The sequence below is a fragment of the Opisthorchis viverrini genome (assembly GCF_000715545.1).
Source record: "Opisthorchis viverrini unplaced genomic scaffold opera_v5_10, whole genome shotgun sequence".
NCBI classification, from domain to species: Eukaryota; Metazoa; Platyhelminthes; class Trematoda; order Opisthorchiida; family Opisthorchiidae; genus Opisthorchis; species Opisthorchis viverrini.
In genome coordinates this window covers 403,782-425,081 of record NW_008751666.1, presented here as the reverse complement: position 1 = coordinate 425,081, position 21,300 = coordinate 403,782, and the positions used below count along the sequence as shown (strand labels likewise).

The window sequence follows — 21,300 nt, the reverse complement described above, 5'->3', positions numbered from 1 at the left end:
AACAGCTGGTTCTGCCAATATAGCCCATCGGTTAGCGAGGTATGCGTTAACATTCAACGGATTTCAATTCACAGTGAGCTTCACAAACTTCCGGCTTGGTTCGCGAGAAGTCTTCTTCGGAGTGCACTGTTGTCTAATGTTTACAACACTATCAATTCAAGAGGCTCAATTAAGTATTGGTTAGCAAAATTTAAGGAAGCCTTTTAACAATAGGGGTTATGTAAGCAGAACTCCAGCAATCAGGCTAGTTTTCCGTATACATGTTTAAACGGGTAAGCTTGTCGGGAGGAAAAATTGCCAGTTAGAATAAGCAAGAGGCAATATTTCGGGTACCGAATCTTGGTCAGATTTGAGCTGCACTGATTCACTGCAATGTCACCCGGGCTGTATGGTGTGGAGTCGAATCCACCCGGGGGGCCTGGTGCGAAGTTTGCTGCTCAACAACGATCCGCATGTTAAGATTAGATGGTTTGGAGAAGGTCATCATTGGGGCTCTTTGGCCGCTCAATGCTCTTAGCTGCAAAACATTTGCGAGTAGAATAAAACGCTTTACGCCAAAATGTTGCATTGTGTTGAGTATTTGCAGCTCACAAACTTTCATTACCCACTGAAGCAGTCATACCTCTGGCGGAGAAATTCCTGTGGGACCCCGGAATGTCTAGATGGGGCTCAAAAGTTTGGACTGTGTGTTTTAGTTCATCAGGGACACATCGTAGCTTTCGAAAATTCAATTCCATTGTGCGAATACTGATCGCCGTCATCATAGGATTCGTCCAAAACCTGTTGAACCATCCACCATAACCTGTGTTTGAGCCTTGCAACCGTTCGCCCGACATGGTTTTATGAACCGACAATGACTTGATCAGGAGGACAGGAGTACCTGTCGGAAGTGACAAGCTGAATCACTGAAGTTTAAATGAGACCTGACGCTTTACTCTGTTTTTGCTGTTTGGAGCTGTGCAACGAAGGCAATAGCGTAGATACAGTTGCAACTGGGTTATGTCGGTCAGCCCTTCTACCTTGGATAGCTACATTGGTAACTTGTCCGACAGCAGTCTGTTGGGAATGAAAACTGCCGTTTGAATGCTTGGCTTCGAAGATGGGGACGCGAGGACACTGGCCAAAACACTGGCGTCAGTCTGTTGAACCTAGCGTCAGAGTTCTTTCGGGGATTCTCATACTGCTCCCTCAACTGCTTCAGGGACACTAGCTTTCGAAAATTCAATTCCATTGTGCGAATACTGATCGCCGTCATCATAGGATTCGTCCAAAACCTGTTGAACCATCCACCATAACCTGTGTTTGAGCCTTGCAACCGTTCGCCCGACATGGTTTTATGAACCGACAATGACTTGATCAGGAGGACAGGAGTACCTGTCGGAAGTGACAAGCTGAATCACTGAAGTTTAAATGAGACCTGACGCTTTACTCTGTTTTTGCTGTTTGGAGCTGTGCAACGAAGGCAATAGCGTAGATACAGTTGCAACTGGGTTATGTCGGTCAGCCCTTCTACCTTGGATAGCTACATTGGTAACTTGTCCGACAGCAGTCTGTTGGGAATGAAAACTGCCGTTTGAATGCTTGGCTTCGAAGATGGGGACGCGAGGACACTGGCCAAAACACTGGCGTCAGTCTGTTGAACCTAGCGTCAGAGTTCTTTCGGGGATTCTCATACTGCTCCCTCAACTGCTGCTGGAAAGATGTAAGCATTGACCTGGTCTCATTCAGACCGGGAATGCATTGACTGTACCTTAATGTAAGTACTCCATCAGCGGTAACATTCCTCCTAACGAACAACAGTAGTAATTCTTAACCTAAAAATTGTTCCGGACGCTGTCGATCACCGGAAGCAATCGGTCACTGTCAGGAACATTTCGGATCGAGGGGCTGACTGTAGGCCTGCTCAATTTGAGGATTGCTCGCACGAGTTTCCTCTAGATGCAGAGAACATGAGCGCTTAGGCCGATTGCGATTTATGTGGGTGTAGACAACAGATATATTCTTATAGTTTGATCGATTGGCAGGCACCCTGTGGATGAGGTGAGTCTCGATCTGTGTGAGGAGTTTCAGGTGTACGGGGATGCCAATTGAGGTTCTCCAGGTTCCGTGGGTCAGCAAAGGAAGACGATGCTTACTGTCTCAACCAAAAACTTTGTAAGTCTAATGTACGATGCTCGACTCGAGTGTGTGAACAATTACACGTAAGAGATGGTGTTAGGGGATCGAAACCCGCCTTTTAGTTACGACCTGTTTATGAGGAAAGAGCTGAGGCTGAAACAAAGCGCAGACACCGCAAATCTAAACTCCAAGAAGTTTTTATTTCCATAGAACACCGTTTGGCTCCTTTTTCCCCCAAATATGGAAGACAGACTGAACTTTTGTGGACCGGATAGCTTGTGTTCATATTTCAAAGGTTCCATTGTTCTAAATGTGTCAGACCGCAGGCTCTGCTGATGTACGTGTTCCAGGAACTAACAATAATCGTCCAGCTGTATCAATGTCTCGGTGAATAGCTGCGGTGCCAACGCAAAAGGCACGAGGGCTGGGACACTGCCAGATTGCCGAAGCATAGACAGGAGCAGTCGAGATGCTGAGGTTCGGTTTGAATCGCGAACCTTCTGGTCCGTTGGCTGGCGCCTCACATGAGCCATGTCTAGCTAGGAACTGGTTCTTTTGTGACCAACACCTCATTGTCTTTTCAGTGAGATATTTGCCGAGATTTCTTTTCGGTTTTTACAACTCTGGAAATGTATATACTGACTCGGTTAGGTGTTTGCGGCGCTCTTCACTGTATTGTTTCATCTACTGTTCTCAAAATGCGAAAACTCAAGAAACTAAGGCTCGTTGCTTTTTTGCTGTCAGTGCAAATTGGTAGTAGCATTACAGTTACTTAGGTCGCCGATTTCGGCAATTCCTTGAATCATGCCACTAAAACAAGAACAATTGTGCGGTCGAAAATGACAAACTCTGCATTCCTGTAAATCATAAGTTCCAAGCAGCTATTAGTATTCGGTGGTGTTATAGCCGTTCCATGTGTGACAAAATTTTACGCTGCATCAGTCCGAAGCAGCATAGCCCTCAGACTTTGTGAAACTGGACGATGCCCTAGTGGATTTTGAACTTGTAGCGACCCAGTCACACACATACATGACTGTTCAATTCAATCGCCCACTGGATCGCGAGGCTTGTCTTTTTCTCGTACGCACAAACACGTCGCATTAAGCTGACACATCGGACATCGATTGTCTGCACCGCCTAGTCAGCGCAGCAACCACTCATGTGCCGACGCGACCACATACACCCACTGCGACCTACATAAAGGCAAACCGAACCCAGTCAAGACACACAGACTCGCGCGCGCGCAGGGAGCAGGACGTCAACCTCTCCACAAGCCCACGGGCAACCATGGAGTACGTGTAGCAGTCGAACTGCGGAGAAAAACACGCTCCCGCCGTCCGGACTTCCACCAAGGGATTCTCGCATCCGATAAGTTCCCATTTTGACTTGCTCCCATCCTCGCACTGTATTTATTTTCATACGTGTCGCAACCATACAAAAACTTCTATTAGTGCACATTCACCTTCTGATTTGTATTATGACTATCGCCACCTGTGCACTAATAAACTCAGATGGTCTCTTCGTATTCTCCACAGTGAAGACTGCTACTGCTGTTCATTAAGTTGGATTGCGATCTTATCGATAGCATGCGGTGAATCATGCGGCTGTCGTGTACCTTGATGCCTAAGTCGGTCCGTTGCCCTAGAATGACAAGTCTCATCGTTCCCTCGGGACAGCATGAGCAATGTGCGTTCGCTAGTGGCCCCCGTCAACAGAAAATAGCCCACAGAGTACTGAGATTACATGAGTTGTTGGAGTTAACGCCTTTAGCTACCTTGGGGTTTGCTAAAACGACTTAGGGGATGCATGTAAGGAACATAGACGGCAGGCCGCACGGTTTAGTGATGAGGATTTCATCCTGGCAAACGTTATTTAGCTCGAATACCTTCTTGGTAAAATAATGTAGTCTCAGGTCGGGCTTCGAACAACACACTGTACGATGTTTCTAAACACCGTATTTGTCGGTCGGTGTCACAAAACATTGGATGAGCTCGCGGCCACATCTGGAATGGGCGTCGCAAGTCCCTGTGACAGTGGAGTGCCCATCAAAAGTCGAAATCATAAGCCACTGGTCATTCGAGTACGGGCAACAATTGTGTATAGATAGTGAGTTTACAAGAGGAGTAATGCTGAGCGTTGGTTCAATACAATTAATGATAAGGTACAGTAACACAAAGGTACTCTGTGGAGGCTGTAGAGACACTTACAGACCGGTATTGTAGACAATGAAGGCCGTGCATTTTGGTGGGCCATAACCTTTGCGTGGGAGAAGAGAATGTGGAAAACTGCTCAACATCTTGGCACCTACCAGTCCTGTTTCAGGTCCACACAGAAGCCTTTAGTCTAAAGCTTTGCTAACGTGCTTCGATCGAACGAAATTTAGGATGCTGATCGGTAGATTTTTTGGATTTTATGCGATGGTTTTCAGACTACGGGGACACAATTCCATCCTACTTACTCGGGATGCCGATTGACATTTAGGAAGCATGGTCTCTCGGCTTGGGTTACGATTTCCATCATGAAGATAAATAAAAAGGTGGTCGTCTAGCTGTTACACATTTTCGGTACCTATCTGCCATCGGAAGGAAGTACGAGGGCTGGGATACTGTCAGGTTGCCCAAACCTAGACAGGAGAAGTCGAGATGCAGTGGTCTGGGTGGAACCACGAACGTTCCGGTCAGTAAATTCGCGGTCTAACCGGTGAGCCAAATGATGGGGTAAAAGTGCTATTTTCCGTTGTGCGTCGGCCTTGAACAGTTGATGTTAACCATCACATTAGTGGGGTCATATTCGTTTCATCTTCAACCATCAACGTCTCTCTGTTCACAGTCCTTGCACGTGACCAACGGCCTCGTGACAATGTCACGTCAAGATATGCCCGAATGCGTGAGGCCACGTCATAAGGCTGTTCTTTCTGCAGCCCACTTATGTGCGTTAGTCGCACTCAAGCTTGGGCCACTAGTGGGCAACGCCTCGCATTCAAAATGGCAGTTTCAACTCATGACTCGTGTTTAAATCGAGAAAACGTACCCTGGTCTCCGTGTATAGACAATGGATTTTAGATGTCAGTCGATATACTAAGTCAGCGGGATGGAAGTGTGTCCTCGTAGTTTGGAAACTAGTGCATAAAATCTAGCAACTTTCCAAAACAACCTGCAGTGACTGTTGATATATATATATATATATATATAACCAGACTCAAGTTCGCATAGTAAAAGAATCGGGTTTCAATTGTTTCAGTTAGTTTGTCCGGGTTTCAACTTACATACCAGACGCGGAAGAGAGCTGTTAACCAACGAGTCTATTATGGATAGCCTGTGATTTGTGAAACTGCTCAGAAATGTGCTCGAGTACATTTTCTCCAAGGCTTCTTGTGTACATCTGGACTCACTAAACTGACAGCCGGACATGACGGTTTTGTTTATGTTGCACACTAGAACGTAGACGACATCAGATACCAGACGACAAAACTGGTCAAGCGAAGTGGTAACCTTGACGACCAGCCCACGCACCTTTGGGCGACTGACCATCATTTGAAAGACAGTTATTGAAATATAATCTCAAGATAGAACGGAATTGTTGAACAATATAATATATTCAGACGTCCTTGATTCTGGATACCTTTAATTAATGGGTTCACGTCGGTTAGGTATCAGGACACGGAGGCTAAAATAGCCAAATAGCAGCAATAATATATGCATCTAATTATTGAGCATAAAGAACTGAAATAATTAGAGAAAGCAATGTGAAAAGTACTTACATGGAGATCACTTACCGGTGTCTTCCGATGGATGTTTAAGTAAGTTTTCGACTACAATTATGCTCAGCAGAACAACAGCTACTGGTATCGGGCATCAAAGTTATGCTTTTACATCAAGCTGAGAATAGAAAGGGAACCTATCATTTGGCCGAGCAACCCTGACTGGGAGAAAATTCCTCAGTAGAGGATCGGGTGTAGTAAAAAAACAAAGTTTTGTGGTAGATTGGGCGTCCCAGTGATGCTAACACTTATCACCAAAAGGGCCTGTTTGTCACAGTTCTGTCTATTGTTTTCTATATTTCAGAAATCAGGCTATCCAGTCTTTACCAAAGGAATCGGTAGTTATGTTCAGTTCCAGTCTCTAAATACAACAAAAGGGGCGACAAAAACGAAGACTGACTCGAAGGTGTAAAAACTGTCTACTTGGGGTCGCCAAAAGGTGTACAAGATGAGAAACGAGGGAACAGCCTCGTAGCTCACTAAATTATGAACAGTATGCGTACATAGTTCACTCGTTTTTAGGTTAGTTTCCTGATGGGTGAATTTCCAACATTTTCTCACCGCTCGAGGTCTCCGTAGTTGGGTGGGACACATTGAACGACGCGCTGAGGACGCCTCCCGACAAGAGTACCAGAGAACGAAAATGATAACAACTTCTTCCTAAGTTTGTCTTGATACATTTGTTAAGTAAACTCGTAGGTAATTGCCCAGTGAATCCACAAAAATGTTTGCGTGCCTGAACGTTAACGTTCAAAACTCCCCGTAGCTAATCGGTGGAAAAAGAGAAATGCAAGTGCGCGTAGTTCGGTGGCCGTTATGCAGTTCCGGTTCCTGCAATACAAGCAGACATACAATTATCGAACGTGGCAGAATGGCGAGCGGAACAAGCATGTCACAGTATATGAATGGATCTAAACGTATGACTTAACATATTTACTTACCTGTTCCATCTGTCGATGCAGAGAGAAATATCTAAAGCTTTTTGGAGGGATCAACAAAACCAAATTCACACACGAAGATAACAACTATAATTTAACGAAATACACTCATTTGCCAACCGATTTGGTTTTGCGAGAGACTCACATGGGTCTTAGCTGAATCTCTCGTTCATGTTTTTAAGCAACTGACTGTTCCGCACCAGGCCGCATCATGTTTCGTTTGCTACGATATTCGAGATATCGCAAGACATGTATAGATGCAATACACTGCACACAGGGTTGCAGAAAATTCTCGGACAGCCCACGACCTGTTTCGCTTTCCTTTGACCTTATCAGGTAGGCGCAGGCTGAGAGATTCACAGACGAAAGAGTTAATCATGTTCCAGGTGATTCTCCCGCAAAAACATATTGGGTTGCAGATGAGTGTAGATAGCTAATTTCGCGCGATTTGGGTTCAAGTAGAACATAAGGTTGACTGAAACTCGGGGACTGCGCCTACCTGATGAGGCCCGAGAAAAGCGAAACTGGTCGTGGGCTGTCGAAGATTTTACAGCAACTTTATGTTCCGTTTACTCATACACTTCGCGACAGTTGATCAATTCCTGTCACTGTTCATCTTTTAAAGCCTTTGAAAACATGAGTAGCTTGAGTCACAGTACAACGGACCTTGAGCCCAGTTATGCTAGAGACAGGCTATCGAAGAAAGGAGTGACCGAGCCTAATAGCAGGGCTTTCGCAGGCTAACAATGCACGAGAATGACGCAAAAATAGGGAAAATTACCCACTGAAGTGAGAATCACCGCTGAATAACACGTTCAAGCATCTCATAGTCTTGACGATGGAGATCGTCATTTTCACATATTCCTTTAATGAGTGTCCTGTGGCATCCTTTCGGCATACCGGGGGAAAACCAGCCACACTGGATGGGTTCAGAATGTAGTAAAGTGGAACTAGTCCCATTAGAGCGTTTGGGGGTAGGTTAGATTACAAACTGTTGCGTTCAAGCTCAAAGGTAGCTAACTGGATCCTTCATTTTCGTAACGAGACCATCCAACAATGCAATCCACTGACGTTCCGTGGTCATTAACAGTGACAGCTCCGTAACTCTAATGAAAATCCTCGGATTTACTTATAATTGCTGATTCATGCAGATCCATATGAAATCCCTTTGACAGCAACAAACGAGTTGGAGGGTGAGAGGGTAAAGATTAATTTCTGAGTAAAGATCCTGTGGATTTTTTTTCGGAAACTCTGGGACGCAGTGTTATGATTGGATACAGGTAACTTAATTTCAACATTGGGAGAACTTTGTCAAGTGTATAAAGAAAATATACAAATTCAGAGCACTGATCAAGGCTATTCACAAGCACCTACGAGAACGCACCGTGATTAGGAAGTTAAACAATGGCCAAGAAAAGGCACGCCTAGTTGGATGCAGGTTTGGGGATGGCGACATCACCTGTTGTTCGTGTTGTCAATCAGGTGTACCATTTAGGGGGATTCCACCATACAACGAAGGTTAAAGTCTTGAGGTATGAAATACACATTCGCGGGCAACCGGAAAACGACAGAATGCGATTTGGAAAGTTGATGACGGACTAGCACAATTATATCGATAGCATACTAAATATTATCTCTGTTTTCGAAATTTGCAGCTGAAGTAGGCAAGCAAACTTGAAGCTGAGGAACGTAGAAAACAAACATATTGATGGAAGAGTATTGTGGATATGATTTTAGGTCGACATAAGTTTCGGGCAATCTAATTTAGCGCACAGGAATTATCCTATCCAGAGCACAACATATCCTGCGAACTTCAGAAGACTAGGTCGGCCCTTGGGATATCTTAGGTAGAGGTTTGCTTATCTTCTATGAGAAATTCCCGTAGGTTCTGTTCTAACACGGTCATCACCACAGTTACGAGGGAGGCAGAATGACCGGACTGGCTTTGACAGACAAGCTGAATTGCGATTCATTGAGTTGTCGAGATAAAACGTAATTATGCAGATAGATGAGTATGGTTTAGAGAACACGCATTTTCCCTTCCAAAACTGGAGGTTGCGAAGTTGGGTGTGAACTGAAAGATCAGAACTATTTTCTTTTCTACTTTGTGGATAAGCTTCATTTGCGCGAATAAGTAAAAATTATAATCTACCGTAAAGGTGTTTCTATGGGTGTGGAAGATTCATAAAGCAGACAAAAAATTAAGAAAATGTACCTCTTAACCACTCGATAAATAGGGGAGGTGAGATGAATATTGCACGCTCCCAGGTAGTCAATGCTCCAAGGAAAGCCGAATTTTCCCAAGTTTTCGGCTCGTGGGAGACGGGAAGGTCTGGGTTGAGGGCACTAGCGGTCGACGTGTTAACCGAAGGCGAAGGACGACCGTACATTCATACTGTCCAATCCTGTCCATTATCGATGCTTCCCAGCAAATGTTTAGCCGAAAAAATAGATTTGGGGGAGGGGGGAAGTTCACTAAAACTCGGATAACCACTCGAACAGTGTAACGTGTTGCTAGAACTACGTACCGTTTAAATTATCCATCCAAATGTTTCGAAATTTCTTGAATTTTCCGAACGAAGTAGGGTTCAGACGCAAGAATTAGAGCCACGGTCGGTGCAATCGGAGAGTGTTGTCACCCTTTGTGAGCTAACTACCCAGGAAAGATGCGGACTCTTCAGTGTATCACTACTAAGCTGGTACCTGAAGCGCTGGGTGGAGCCGACATAAACTTTACAGATGAATCACCCCGATCGGACGGAATATGGTGGACCATTTTAGGCATCTCATGCAGTTTGCCTGGAATCCTCGCGATCTAGGTTCAACTTACTTGCATGTCTAAAAATCATCAGGCAGTGCGACCGTAAAACAGCCCTCTAGCCATATGATCAGCAACCAAGCTCATATTCTGTCATTGCAAAAGTAATCTTGACTGTCTCTGGATCGATCTCATTAGTAGTTAGACAGTTAATTAGATAGTCAAATCTGTCTGTTGCCACAAGGCCACTGAACGCTACGAAAACTTACTTTTTCTATCCGGTACATGCTAATTCATTTCTGAGTATCCTTTTCAACAGCAGAGCGAACCGACGTGCCTAATAACCCAGCTTAAAGCCAGAACTTATGACAATGGTGATGTGGACGAGTACGGCAATCTCAATTACTAACAAACGCATTAGTTCCGAAAGTAAACTGACAGGTCACGTGAAACGGAACAGTAAAATGACAAAGCCGGAGTCGGGCTTCTTGTAAGGCTCAAGCAGTGTTGTACGGGGCAGCATCCGGTCAAACAATATGTGCGTTTATTTTTTCATTACTTATTCACGATGATCACAAAAGAGCCAAAGCCGTAAGTCTGTGGGACAAAAAGTACGTGTATGTCTTGAGGATCACAGAACTTCACTGAAGAAGAGTAATAGTAGAAGTGATAGGAGTGATACATGTCGATGTTAGTGAAGGGAAGCAGCGAACCAGCGTTTAGTGGAAAACGGAGAAGCGGGAAGTATTTTGCTTGAATGAAAGGAAACAACAAAAATATACAAGGCCACGTTGCATAGGTGGTCAAAAATATCCGGTTCCGTGGAAAAAAGCCGAATCCAGGATGTGTATGGGATTGAAAGCGAGACGGCGGATAAACGCCAGGGAAAAAGAAAGAAGAGAGTTGTCAGCAGTATTTGCTGGAGATAGAAAGATGAAGCAAACCAAAAAATAGGTTTGCGAGGTCTGATGGTAAATAAAGCGCACACGACCGCTACTGGCAGGCAAGGGCCAGATGGAAGCAAAAAGCTATTCTTGACCGAATCCTCTTGTTTCCTCGATCGCCAATTGCAACTTTTCCTTTAACTGTTCAAAAGATGTGTACGGTGGCAAGTCTAATCGATTGAAGCAGGTGTGACTCCGTGGTAGCCATGTCTCATCACCGGTGCGTTCGATGCAAAACAGCTGATGCCCGCTGCTTCCTGAAACGGATCGAAAAATTGTGATCACAAAGCATCACATTAGTTAGTGGATCGAACGAATGGTCAGTGAGAAGTAAAGTTCAAAAAGTAGTATTTTACTGGTAAATCATAAACTATGAGGATCCACTATTTAAAAAGCCTGCAAGTTATCACTCATGAATACGCAAAGAGAACGAGGTAACTGACGCGAACGAAATAGTTATAAGGCGACTGTAACTCGTCCGGTTTTATATCCCCTAACGACAAAATGCACTGGAACTTTTATACTTGTTCAGTTGGCAAGACATTCTCACGTTGGTTCAGACGGCACGTATAGAGTAAGGTGAAAAGCATTCGGCGAGAGGCACAAGTGCACTCGATTTCGGAAGTGCTCTGACCATCCAGTTATAGATGGGGAATTGCCGTTAGACCACGAAGACCCGGCTGGGTTGTGCCACGGTTGCAGAACAACAGTCAGTAAGCAAAATATGTGAGAGATGAAACCACATGAACACGTGCACAAGATCACATGCATCACAAGGACAGGGTTCCACAAATAGTTACGTTAATACCCTTCTAACAGTTCTTATGATGGTGCGATTTTAGTGAAACCCGATCAGTTAAGGGGAACTTTGATATACAGGTACTGTTCCAGGTGATTCAAGCCACATAACCAGGATCGCTGTTTTAAAGAAGACAAACAATGGCATGAGTGGAAGCCGAGTAGATATATCATGCAAAGTAGCGGGTTAGGGAGACCGGTTGCCATAGGTTGAGCGAACAGCCACAGAAGTCGCAAACTCACTAGGGATCAGCTGAACTCAGTGATCCCACATTGATAACGACTACACAGGATTTCATCCTGCAAGTGAAGTCGGGCTATGCTGGAAACTACCAGCAGCGCGCATCTCATGAATCATTAGGGAGATTCGAATCCGGAGGTCATACAATTTGGTCACAAGTGGCTCAGTAACGGTTTATTGTCCTAAAATACAGTACTACCTTAACCAGGTTGCACTAAGCAACTTGCTGGCGATTTAACAGATATCGGTTAGAGACCATAAGATCGGAAGCAAAAAACTATACCAAACGCGGTTTGTATTCGCACTGTGCATATTCTCTCAATAGAGTCATGAACGCAGGATTTTTCCTCTATTTTGTGGGTTGATCACAATGCTTTAGAGTAAGCAAAATCTGTTTAAGCAAGCAATGACGTACCGACAAGTTGAGCAAACCCGCCGAGTGGTAAGTGACACGTGCCAGTAACAAATTGCAACAACCGCGCGCGTTTTTCATTATCAAGGCCCTGAACAAACTAGAGCAGGGTGACAGGTAGAACGAAATGGGTAAAATATTATGGGTCGATTGAAATGAAATGTTGCTAAAATTTACATAGGATTTGCCATGGAGTAGCAATTACAACGACGAGGGAAGTATTGGTGCATCAGTCTGAAAAGCTCGTACAAGTTCAGGAGTTATTGCCTTAACAATAACACGGCTGACGCGCAAGAAACGGGGATCACAATTGGGATACACATAACGGGAGCGATACCAAGTTTTCAGTCTTTGGTTACACGTGCTATAATACAGATACACTGAGAAGGTAGTTCACCGAACATATGCTTGGTAAGGCTCTGACGCATATCAGCAGTTTTCCGGTCACACGGACGCGAGTGTTTGAATACTAGGTAGAAAGTGGCCTGATGAGCGTAGTGCAGTTAACCAACGAATTCATTCAATTTACGGGGCACCAGAGATGAATCGTGCCGCAACTTATAGTGGACGCGGGACCGACCTCGTTATTAGTTTTACGTGCCCAGGATAGCCACTTTTGGCAAAACCGGAGTATAGAAAGCTGAGAAACTATAAAAACGAAATCCCATAATCACCTCGAGGTGGATTGAAAATATCGAGAGGAACAGGTGGAACAGGGGTGAAGAGTGGTTGAGAGACAACACCGACAGAATGACAATACTCCTAAGCCCACAAAGACGAATCTCATCAGTAGACTCTTCAATGATGAACGTTGTCTGATACAACCATCTACGTCTGATACGTCACTTATTGGACCTGTAAATACGAAAAAAGTTCACGAGAGAAAGAAGACTTAATGCCCTTGAATACACGCAAGATATCGGGTGCGGTGATGGTAAACTCGAATAAAGACGGAATTCGTGACTGGAATGTCTGTAATCCCGGTAAAATAAATGGACTGCATTAAGGAAAATCAAATACTTGTACAGTCATACCATAACACCACTATTACATCGCTTCAGCATGTGAATGAACCTCGTTCACTGACCACATTTGATCAAGTAAAAACAGTGAAATATGAATCTGACCTCTCACATCGAGATCTGCCAAGAGCTTAGAGTCGGTAGGTATGGACTCTTTTTGTGGGATTTCGTCCTGTAAGTGAAGCCAATCTATGCTGAAAAGCCGAGAAGCACTGTACAGTTGTTTCATCCTTATTGAGAATCATCAGCAGTGCGCATCTCACGAAACTCCGAAGAGTCTCGAACCCGCGACCTCCAGGCTAGTAGTTTGAACACTTGACCGTTCGGCCACGAGTGGCTGATCAGCAGTGTGATTAACTCGCACTTAGACAGGATATAGCGCCGCTCATCCTTCAATCACGGGATCCACATCACGCGGTCACACGTGTTGACTGGCTCCTCGAGCAACGACTTCTCAGATAGAAGTTTAACTCATCGGGTGAAGTTTATTCTTCCACCGAGCTACCTATATATTGTGGGTAGTGTGAGGAAATTTGGGATATTTTGTGTGGGATTTCGTCCTGTAAGTAAAGCCAATCTATGCTGAAAAGCCGAGAAGCACTGCACAGCTGTTTCATCCTTATTGGGAATCATCAGCAGTGCGCATCTCACGAAACTCCGAAGAGTCTCGAACCCGCGACCTCCCAGCTAGTAGCTTGAACACTTGACCGTTCGGCCAAAAGAGGCTGATCAGCAGTGTGATTAACTCGCACTTACACAGGATATAGCGCCGCTCATCCTTCAATCACAGGATCCACATCACGCGGTCACACGTGTTGACTGGCTCCTCGAGCAACGATTTCTCATAGGTCTAAAATCCAGAGATTCTATCAGACGCACATAACCCAAAAAATTATATTCTGAAACAAGATTTGAACGCCGAGTTGCTGATACACACGAAGCAGATTAATTGGAGCACGAAGGGAACTGGTTGAAACCAGACTCACTTTCCAGAACCAGACAATCTGTTTGCTTGATCGGGTATACTTCAGGTAGACAGTATTCTTCTCCCAATCGGCCACATCAATCTCCGGCATTCCAGATAACAAGAGCTGAGACAGGTGAACAAAAAAAGGCTAACAGGATGCTGACAAGGAAACAACTAGTGACAGAATTTCGGCAGAAACAGACAGAAAGGGTTCTCAATAAGGTATGCACAATAAGGGGATCGGAATAAAATCGATGGCTCTTGGCCACAGATATCTGTTATTCAGCTGGTGTTCCGGTGCAGTTCTTACGGTAAAAAATAACGCTTTTCAAGAGTAGTGGAAATGTCATAACACTAAAATGCATTCGGTGCCATTGGTATTGCCAACTGTAATCCGGCCTTCCATTTCTTCTGAATGACGGGGCATTTTGGGATGGAGAAACGTAAAATTATTGGTGGCAAGGAAGTGATTGTAGGGGAGATTAATCAGAAGAAACATCGGACGTTGACGACGCTAATTCGGAACGTCCACGCACAAATACGATTTTCTGCGTGCCATTGGTGGACGCATTTATCACATAGGTGGATCTACAGTTCGAACTGGAGCCTAGGCAACTGTCGAATAACGTGTTTGATGAGAACGATCTCACTGCCGTACTGTTTTGCACTTCCATAGATTGCCCAGTAGAATCAGATTACCCGATGGTGAACGACTAATTTTCAATGTCGTAACAATCTGTGACCAAACAGTGACAAACAGTGACCAACTATGACAAAATCAACACCACTTTTGCCTTTTCAGTAAGGTTCTAACGCCACATTGCTAGAATAAGGTTTGAGAAGGGGATAAGAAGAATTATGTCATTTCTCTGAGTGTGACCAGTTGTACAATCTTGACCACAAACCTAGCTATTTAAGTCTACATCGCATTGGAGGATGTTTGATATTGCGTTACAGGAAATGGAACAAGTGTACGGAAAAAATTTGGTCAATTCATTGTTTACCGACATGATATGAAGGTTTTAGCCGCAAAGCTCAGCTGCGCTGGTGACTATCGTCTTGGGATCCGAGGAGAAGAAACATAAATAAATCAAGAAACTGAGAGACATGACATAAGCACACAGGTGATGGAACTTAATCATCAATGACGAACCTAGATTGCACCAGAAACTACACACTGACATTACCAGAGATTTTAGTTCGCTGAGAATTGATTAGATCACGCCACCAAGGCGTGACTGTTTGAGGCCCATTTTCCCTATCACCGAAAATAATTTTTTCCAGCTAGCACCAGCTTACCATCAGTTTATGGCTCAGGTATAAAAGGAGGAGCTATTGTCATCACACCCTTGAATAGCAAAGCAATGGGGGCTACGGCAATGGCACATGAAAATCTTGTTTGAAATCAAGTCTGAACAGGAGGAACACAGTCACCTACTTCTAGTTCACGCTCATCGAATAGTTGAAGCCATTGTGGTTCCAGTACTTCATGAATGCCTTTGTGTACTGCCTCAGTTTGCTTGCTGATTCCACGAGAAAAACGCCAATCGACCATTAGGCTGGAGCGGAGTGACATGAAGAGTTAGCAGGTAGTGGTAGGAATTTCTAGACAAGAACAAGGTACTCATACTAGCATGCAAAACACTTCTGCCTGAGAACGAACCTTATGTATTCTACAATGGACGTGGAACAATCCAGAAGTACAATGTCAGTGTGTAATGCAAGTCAATAGCAGTGAGTATTATTGCACTCTGAGAAAAAACCGGACATATGCTTGGGACAGCTGGATATACGGTTTGGCGCGGGAGGCGAACAACATTAAACCAAAACAGCTGATGGGACTTGATAAGGAATTTTATGCAAAAAGTCCGGATGTGAGGAGGCAACTGTGAACCGTTTTGTGACACCTGATACACGATTCGACATTTTATATCTGTATGCCCTTTTGTTGACTAGGTCATGCATGTAAGAGGATTTATGCCAATCATAAAACACCTAGACGCTATGCGTTTTGGTAAGCCGATACGGTGCATTCTAGAACAAAGGCCACATCGCAGTTCATAAAAGGAGGTGTTTTCTAGAAAACCTCTCCTTAAGAGACTGATGAATTTCTGGTTCTGTGGCTATTCTCTCAAAAAGAAACTCGAAACTGAAATGTTCTCGGAGCTTAGTTGTGACGAAGTATTTCTTCACCAACCTGAAGCGTCTGTCTTCGGTTTTCCTCAGCGTAGATCTAAATTATGTGCTAAGCCATGTCTTCGTGTACATTGCCACAGAGATGATTGCGACTTAGCCCCAAAGTCTGCCAAAGAGCTTGAATGCTTCAAAGCCAAACAAATCTGGTTTCGCTGCCAATAACGAAGGTAACGAATAAATCATTATAAAGTGATCCACCGTACGTAGCTTGATGGAAAAAAAGAGTAAGGAGCAACCCGAAGCAGACCAGATAAACTGAAGGCAAATCTTTTAATGGACATGCTCAACGTACAATTCTGTTTCAATGGCAGATAATATCGCCAAAAAGAGGGAATGGTCATAGGATCATCATCAAGTCCAATAGCCGCAGAAATGTGAACGTTTGGGCTGCTAACTGTCAAACGGTCGTACGAGCTGATGAAAGATGTATCAGAATTCGTCGAGTATCATAACGATATTGACAGCAGTCGTAAGTCGTATGGCCCTTGAGTGTTTAAAAGGACTACCCAAAGGTCGAACCTGAAAGGTAGGGGTCGTCTGCACCTATAAAACAGGGAATACGTCGTTATTCGAAATATTATTTCCGACTGGGCATTACGTAGTGCAGAACGGGGCCATGTTAGCCAGAATCTCGCATATTTTATTGCCATCATCCCCGCATCCCCAGACTTTGCACAAAGAGCACAGAGGTCCAATTCTTCTAACTGGTCGGATGACCTTTGGTCAAGCGAATGAGCAAACCCCTTTAATCTTCACGTGTAGTTTACTGCTACCGGTTTGGATGTATTATGTTCAATCTCGTATACGGTCTGTCCGGGTCAGAAAATGGACAACTGAAAACACGTGTTTACTTAGCATTTCGTTATCGAATGTCAGTGTGTGAATCTGTTAGCAAGAGTATCCCAGACCCTTTATCATACGTCAGGGTATCGTAGTGTCCACTACAGACAAAACGAATCTCGCTGGGGATCTGTTCTAAGACAAGTGATAAGTCCCGTAGTACACTCATTTGCAAACTAATTTCCTGTTAACGGGAAACTAAGTCCCAGATGAATTTCTCATTTACGATATTACTCAGCTGAATGTGCCGCACAAAAGCCGACTCCGACACACTACTCATAAGATAGTTGAAAACTCTTCGAAAGCCTTCGACGGGTTTCGCCCTCCTTAGGGTTCATTAGGTGAAAGCAGTCCCTGAGTTCCCGTGAACTTTGTTATATTTGAACCCATCATCATCATAGACAGTATAACATCACTGTTCAACACCGATGATTCATTGCCGAACCCAGACTGTACACAGATCGCGAAATACACTCATTTGCAAACTTATTTGGTGCTAACGGAGGAGTGGAGTGAATTCCACCTAAAGCCCTCGCTTGTGATACTCTACTTCTGTTGGTCCCATGAAGCGTGCCCCGAGAGCAAATGCCCTCTTGAAACAGTCCACTTTTAGTCGGTCTCTTCAAGGGTGAAGGTTTTAATTTATTAAGGCGTCATACAACTGACGAATTTCGCCTAGTAGTAGCTGAGATGGTGAGGATAACATCAAGAGCATTAACTAGGGCAACGGGCGTACGGTCAAGAATGGCAAAGTTCCTCATTTATCCGGGAAATTCGGTGGTTACCAAGATTGATGCAGAATTTGGAGTACGCGAACCGCTGTTGTTCATTAGTTAGGCTACCTCCATTACGTAGAGTATGGACGGTATGGTACACAGTGATCGGTACAATTCACCATTCAATGTGACAGCTTGACGTCGACAGAGTAATCGGAAAACATATGGTCGAAAACACGTACACAGGTGCACAGACGAGTACAAAGAGAACAAAGCTGACCTGATGTATTCCATCTTGTTGGCCTCGGTTACTTTGATATTCTTGCCACCTTCGATAAGTTCATCCTCATGTAGAGCACCTAAAAGGTCGTAGCTTGCAACGAAGTACAGCTCCAAATCGCATTTGTCAATGTTGTTGTCTCTTGATTAAAATCATAAAACAAGTTGAAGTGTAAGCTTGGAATAGGGCAAACGGCAAAATGTATATACGGCTTAGCTTAAACGGGTCATCGGCACTGCGGATTGAAATGCTGTGCAGTTTACAACACAATAGCACAAAATACAAGGGGTAACTGAGTAGGGGCTATTGCAAATCCGTCTGTACGTCCTGATTATTCATATAGGATGTGTTAATAATGTCACGAGTAAAATGACAGGTAGACAAATTATACGAATGAGACGGGGATAAATATTAGCCGAGACGAAGACCCAAAACATCTCGTCTGCCGAATGAGTGTTGCCAAAGGCGATGGCCGTGTCGCATGTGTGCAGTTTGGATTCCAAACCGATTGGTCAAAACCTACCAACATCACTAGCGAACTACTTGAATGACACAAGAACAAGCATAGAAACACAAAAAATACCAGTTTGACGTTATGCAGAAGTGTACAGCTGCAAGGTGAACCAAATTTCGCGAAAGCTCAGGTGGTGGAGTATGCATCTGACATAAGTTCGTGGGTCCAGGTCCTACTCTCGCGCGTTTGCCTTTCAGTTTGAATTGCGTGTGTTCGATTATGTGTTGTCAAGATGCAGCATTATCACTTAAGTGGCAAATCCTCAAACCATAAATAAAGCGCTATGTATGGCGAAGGACGTTTTGTCATATGAAGCAACTAATACAAACTAGCAGCTCAAAGAAAATGAGGTGCTGCCAGACCTCAGTGATATAGATAGATTCGAGGGCAAAATGACACCAATACATGTGCAGAGGTTTGAAGAAAAGGGCCATCAATGACGTACCTGATAAAAACAAGTGACTGGTAATACTCATGGTCTGTGAGCCCCAGGTCTTCTAAGGTGAGTTTGCGACCAAGAATCCGCTTATAAAATGTCAGAGTGAGTCCTCCGTCAATGCAACGGCCGTGGAAAAGGGCCTTATTGACAAGGAATGGGGAGAAAGCGTAGGGATGGGAGAATAATACATCGGGACGAATATCGAGTAATAATGATGGCGTGAAAGTCGTGGGAAAAAAGAGTGAACAAATCAAACATCATGGCAGAGGGTGACAAGCTGACTACGAAAAAAAATGTGACCCTATCTTTGATCCGAACTCCAATTCGTGCATCGAACTCTGATGTCCTTGGAGCCAAACTCATAATAAACAAAGGATGGTAGTTTACATGCAAGAAACTAGTCATAAGGCAGCAGAGAACTCTTCGAGCGCGACTATGTGAATAACTTCCTTCATGAAAGTATTCCACGATACCTCGAATATCGCACCAAATGAAACATGGAGCACATTCATTTGAAGAATATCACAAACGATAGATTCAACTGAGACTGAATTAAGTTTCCCCTGTAAATTACATTGGTATGGAAATTTGTATTTGGCGGAGAGGTTGTAGCGTTGCGTTAACATGTAAGAAAGTGGCTCCAATGGTGATCAGTTTTACAAATAACTGAACTGGAGGGGTTGGGAGAAGAGCTTCAAAGGGCATCGCATGTAAATCTACGATTAGAAATTTGGGCTGGAGACGAAGTGTGAACGAAATGTCGGTGACGGTAAACAGATAAACCGCCAATAACTTCAAAACAACTGGGGATCCGGGCGTTATGTATTGCTATAACCCAAGCGCAATCAGAAATTGAGACCTTTTAATCGGCGACCGGATTCCAAAGTTTTTATCACAAGTTTCTTTTTTTCTAACGTAAAGTCGACGCACACAGAACAAGAAGAAAGGCTATTCAAATTTCCTTCGCATATTAGACGCACATTGCAGGCAATTATCTGCGAGGACGAAGCAGTGCAAACCCACCCATTGACCAGAGTTAACAACTGGTCACCATATCCAAGTTATGCGATCCGGTCAGTGAGCGCGTAGTCCTGTGGACACTAATCCGAAATTGTCCATGACAGAGTCATATATTCGATCCATCCCCATTTACCTAAGGGGTTGAAACACGGACAAAAGGCTTCGTGTAACTGAACTGCAGTTTCAATCACCGGAAAACGAGAATGTGGAACGTACAACCAAGCCATGAAAACGAAGGCATGTTCAGTGTGTTCGGAAATTTCCGCCAACGTCATTAACCACTGGTGGTTTGAGTCCCGGGGTCCCCATCCGGGGAGGCGGCAGTTGCCACCCAACTAAGTTTACTGGTTAGTGTTTTCGTAATTCGTTGCCAGATCATATACTGCCCAACTCTCGGTCGTTTTCACTCAGCACACAGGACTCGGCGAAAGGAGCTCTGCGAGGCAGACGGTCTTTTGGCATGCGGTGTACATGTCCCGACCAGCGCTAACTATGAAGCGTGAGTAATTCATCTATCGTGGGAGAATTCCTTCTTCCTAAGACCATCAGGCGTACCGAAGCACTACTAATCCTTTATTTCCACCAGACCTGACTAAGGCTTCGCAGACACCGATGATCAAATACCGACATCTTCCGTATGTCCTCTGCGCCAGGGACCACGTCTCTGATCCATAAAGTAGTATGGATCGCACCATCGCAGTGTAAGCTCTTCCCTTGACAGACAAACTGAAGTCACTTCGGTGCCATAGGTGTGGGAAGTTGGCAAAAGCTGCCCTGGCCTTCCAGATTTCAGAAGTAACGGTGCAGCAGAGTATTTAGATTATTTGAAATCGTCTGCATTTGGAAAGGATCTGAACTAAGGACAGCAATATCGTCTGCATACTCACTTATGCAAGGGAACGTCCCGGGAGCATTTCAACTCTAGAGATTTCAGAGGCAGCCAGAAGAATATCAAGCAGCATACCAATAACAAAGTTGAAGAGGAAGGGCGAGAGGATAGCCTTGTTTTACACCACTGGACGTGGGGAACTCAGGTTAGAGCTTCCCGTATACTCGTACGTGCCCACAGGAGTTCGTATACAATAAGAGGAATTTGGAAGGGACATCATTGGTCGCCAAACACTGCCGAAGTTGCTGACGACCGACCGAATCAAAAGCAGTTTTCAAGTCCACAGAAACGAGTAACGTGGGACATCTGAAGGAGTAGCGCGGTTCACGAATTTGCCTCAAGGTAATGCGTCCTCGACCAGGGTGAAACCCAGCCTGATTCCCACGAATCGGCCTCTCCCGATAATCCGTCAACCTGCGCAAAATACTACCAGAGAGCACCTTAAACT

The 21,300-nt window shown here is 44.4% G+C and overlaps 1 protein-coding gene across 1 annotated transcript in view; it reads right to left on the bottom strand.

Moving 5' to 3' along the window:
- T265_00947 (hypothetical protein) overlaps positions 1-21,300 on the bottom strand; it is a gene marked incomplete at both ends in the record, with an annotated part of 84,995 nt that overhangs the window by 24,362 nt on the left and 39,333 nt on the right. The window contains 4 exons of the mRNA XM_009164862.1: positions 13,978-14,082; positions 15,397-15,517; positions 17,991-18,131; positions 18,950-19,083. Coding sequence (XP_009163126.1) covers positions 13,978-14,082; positions 15,397-15,517; positions 17,991-18,131; positions 18,950-19,083 — 501 coding nt within the window. The remainder of the gene's footprint in view (positions 1-13,977; positions 14,083-15,396; positions 15,518-17,990; positions 18,132-18,949; positions 19,084-21,300) is intronic.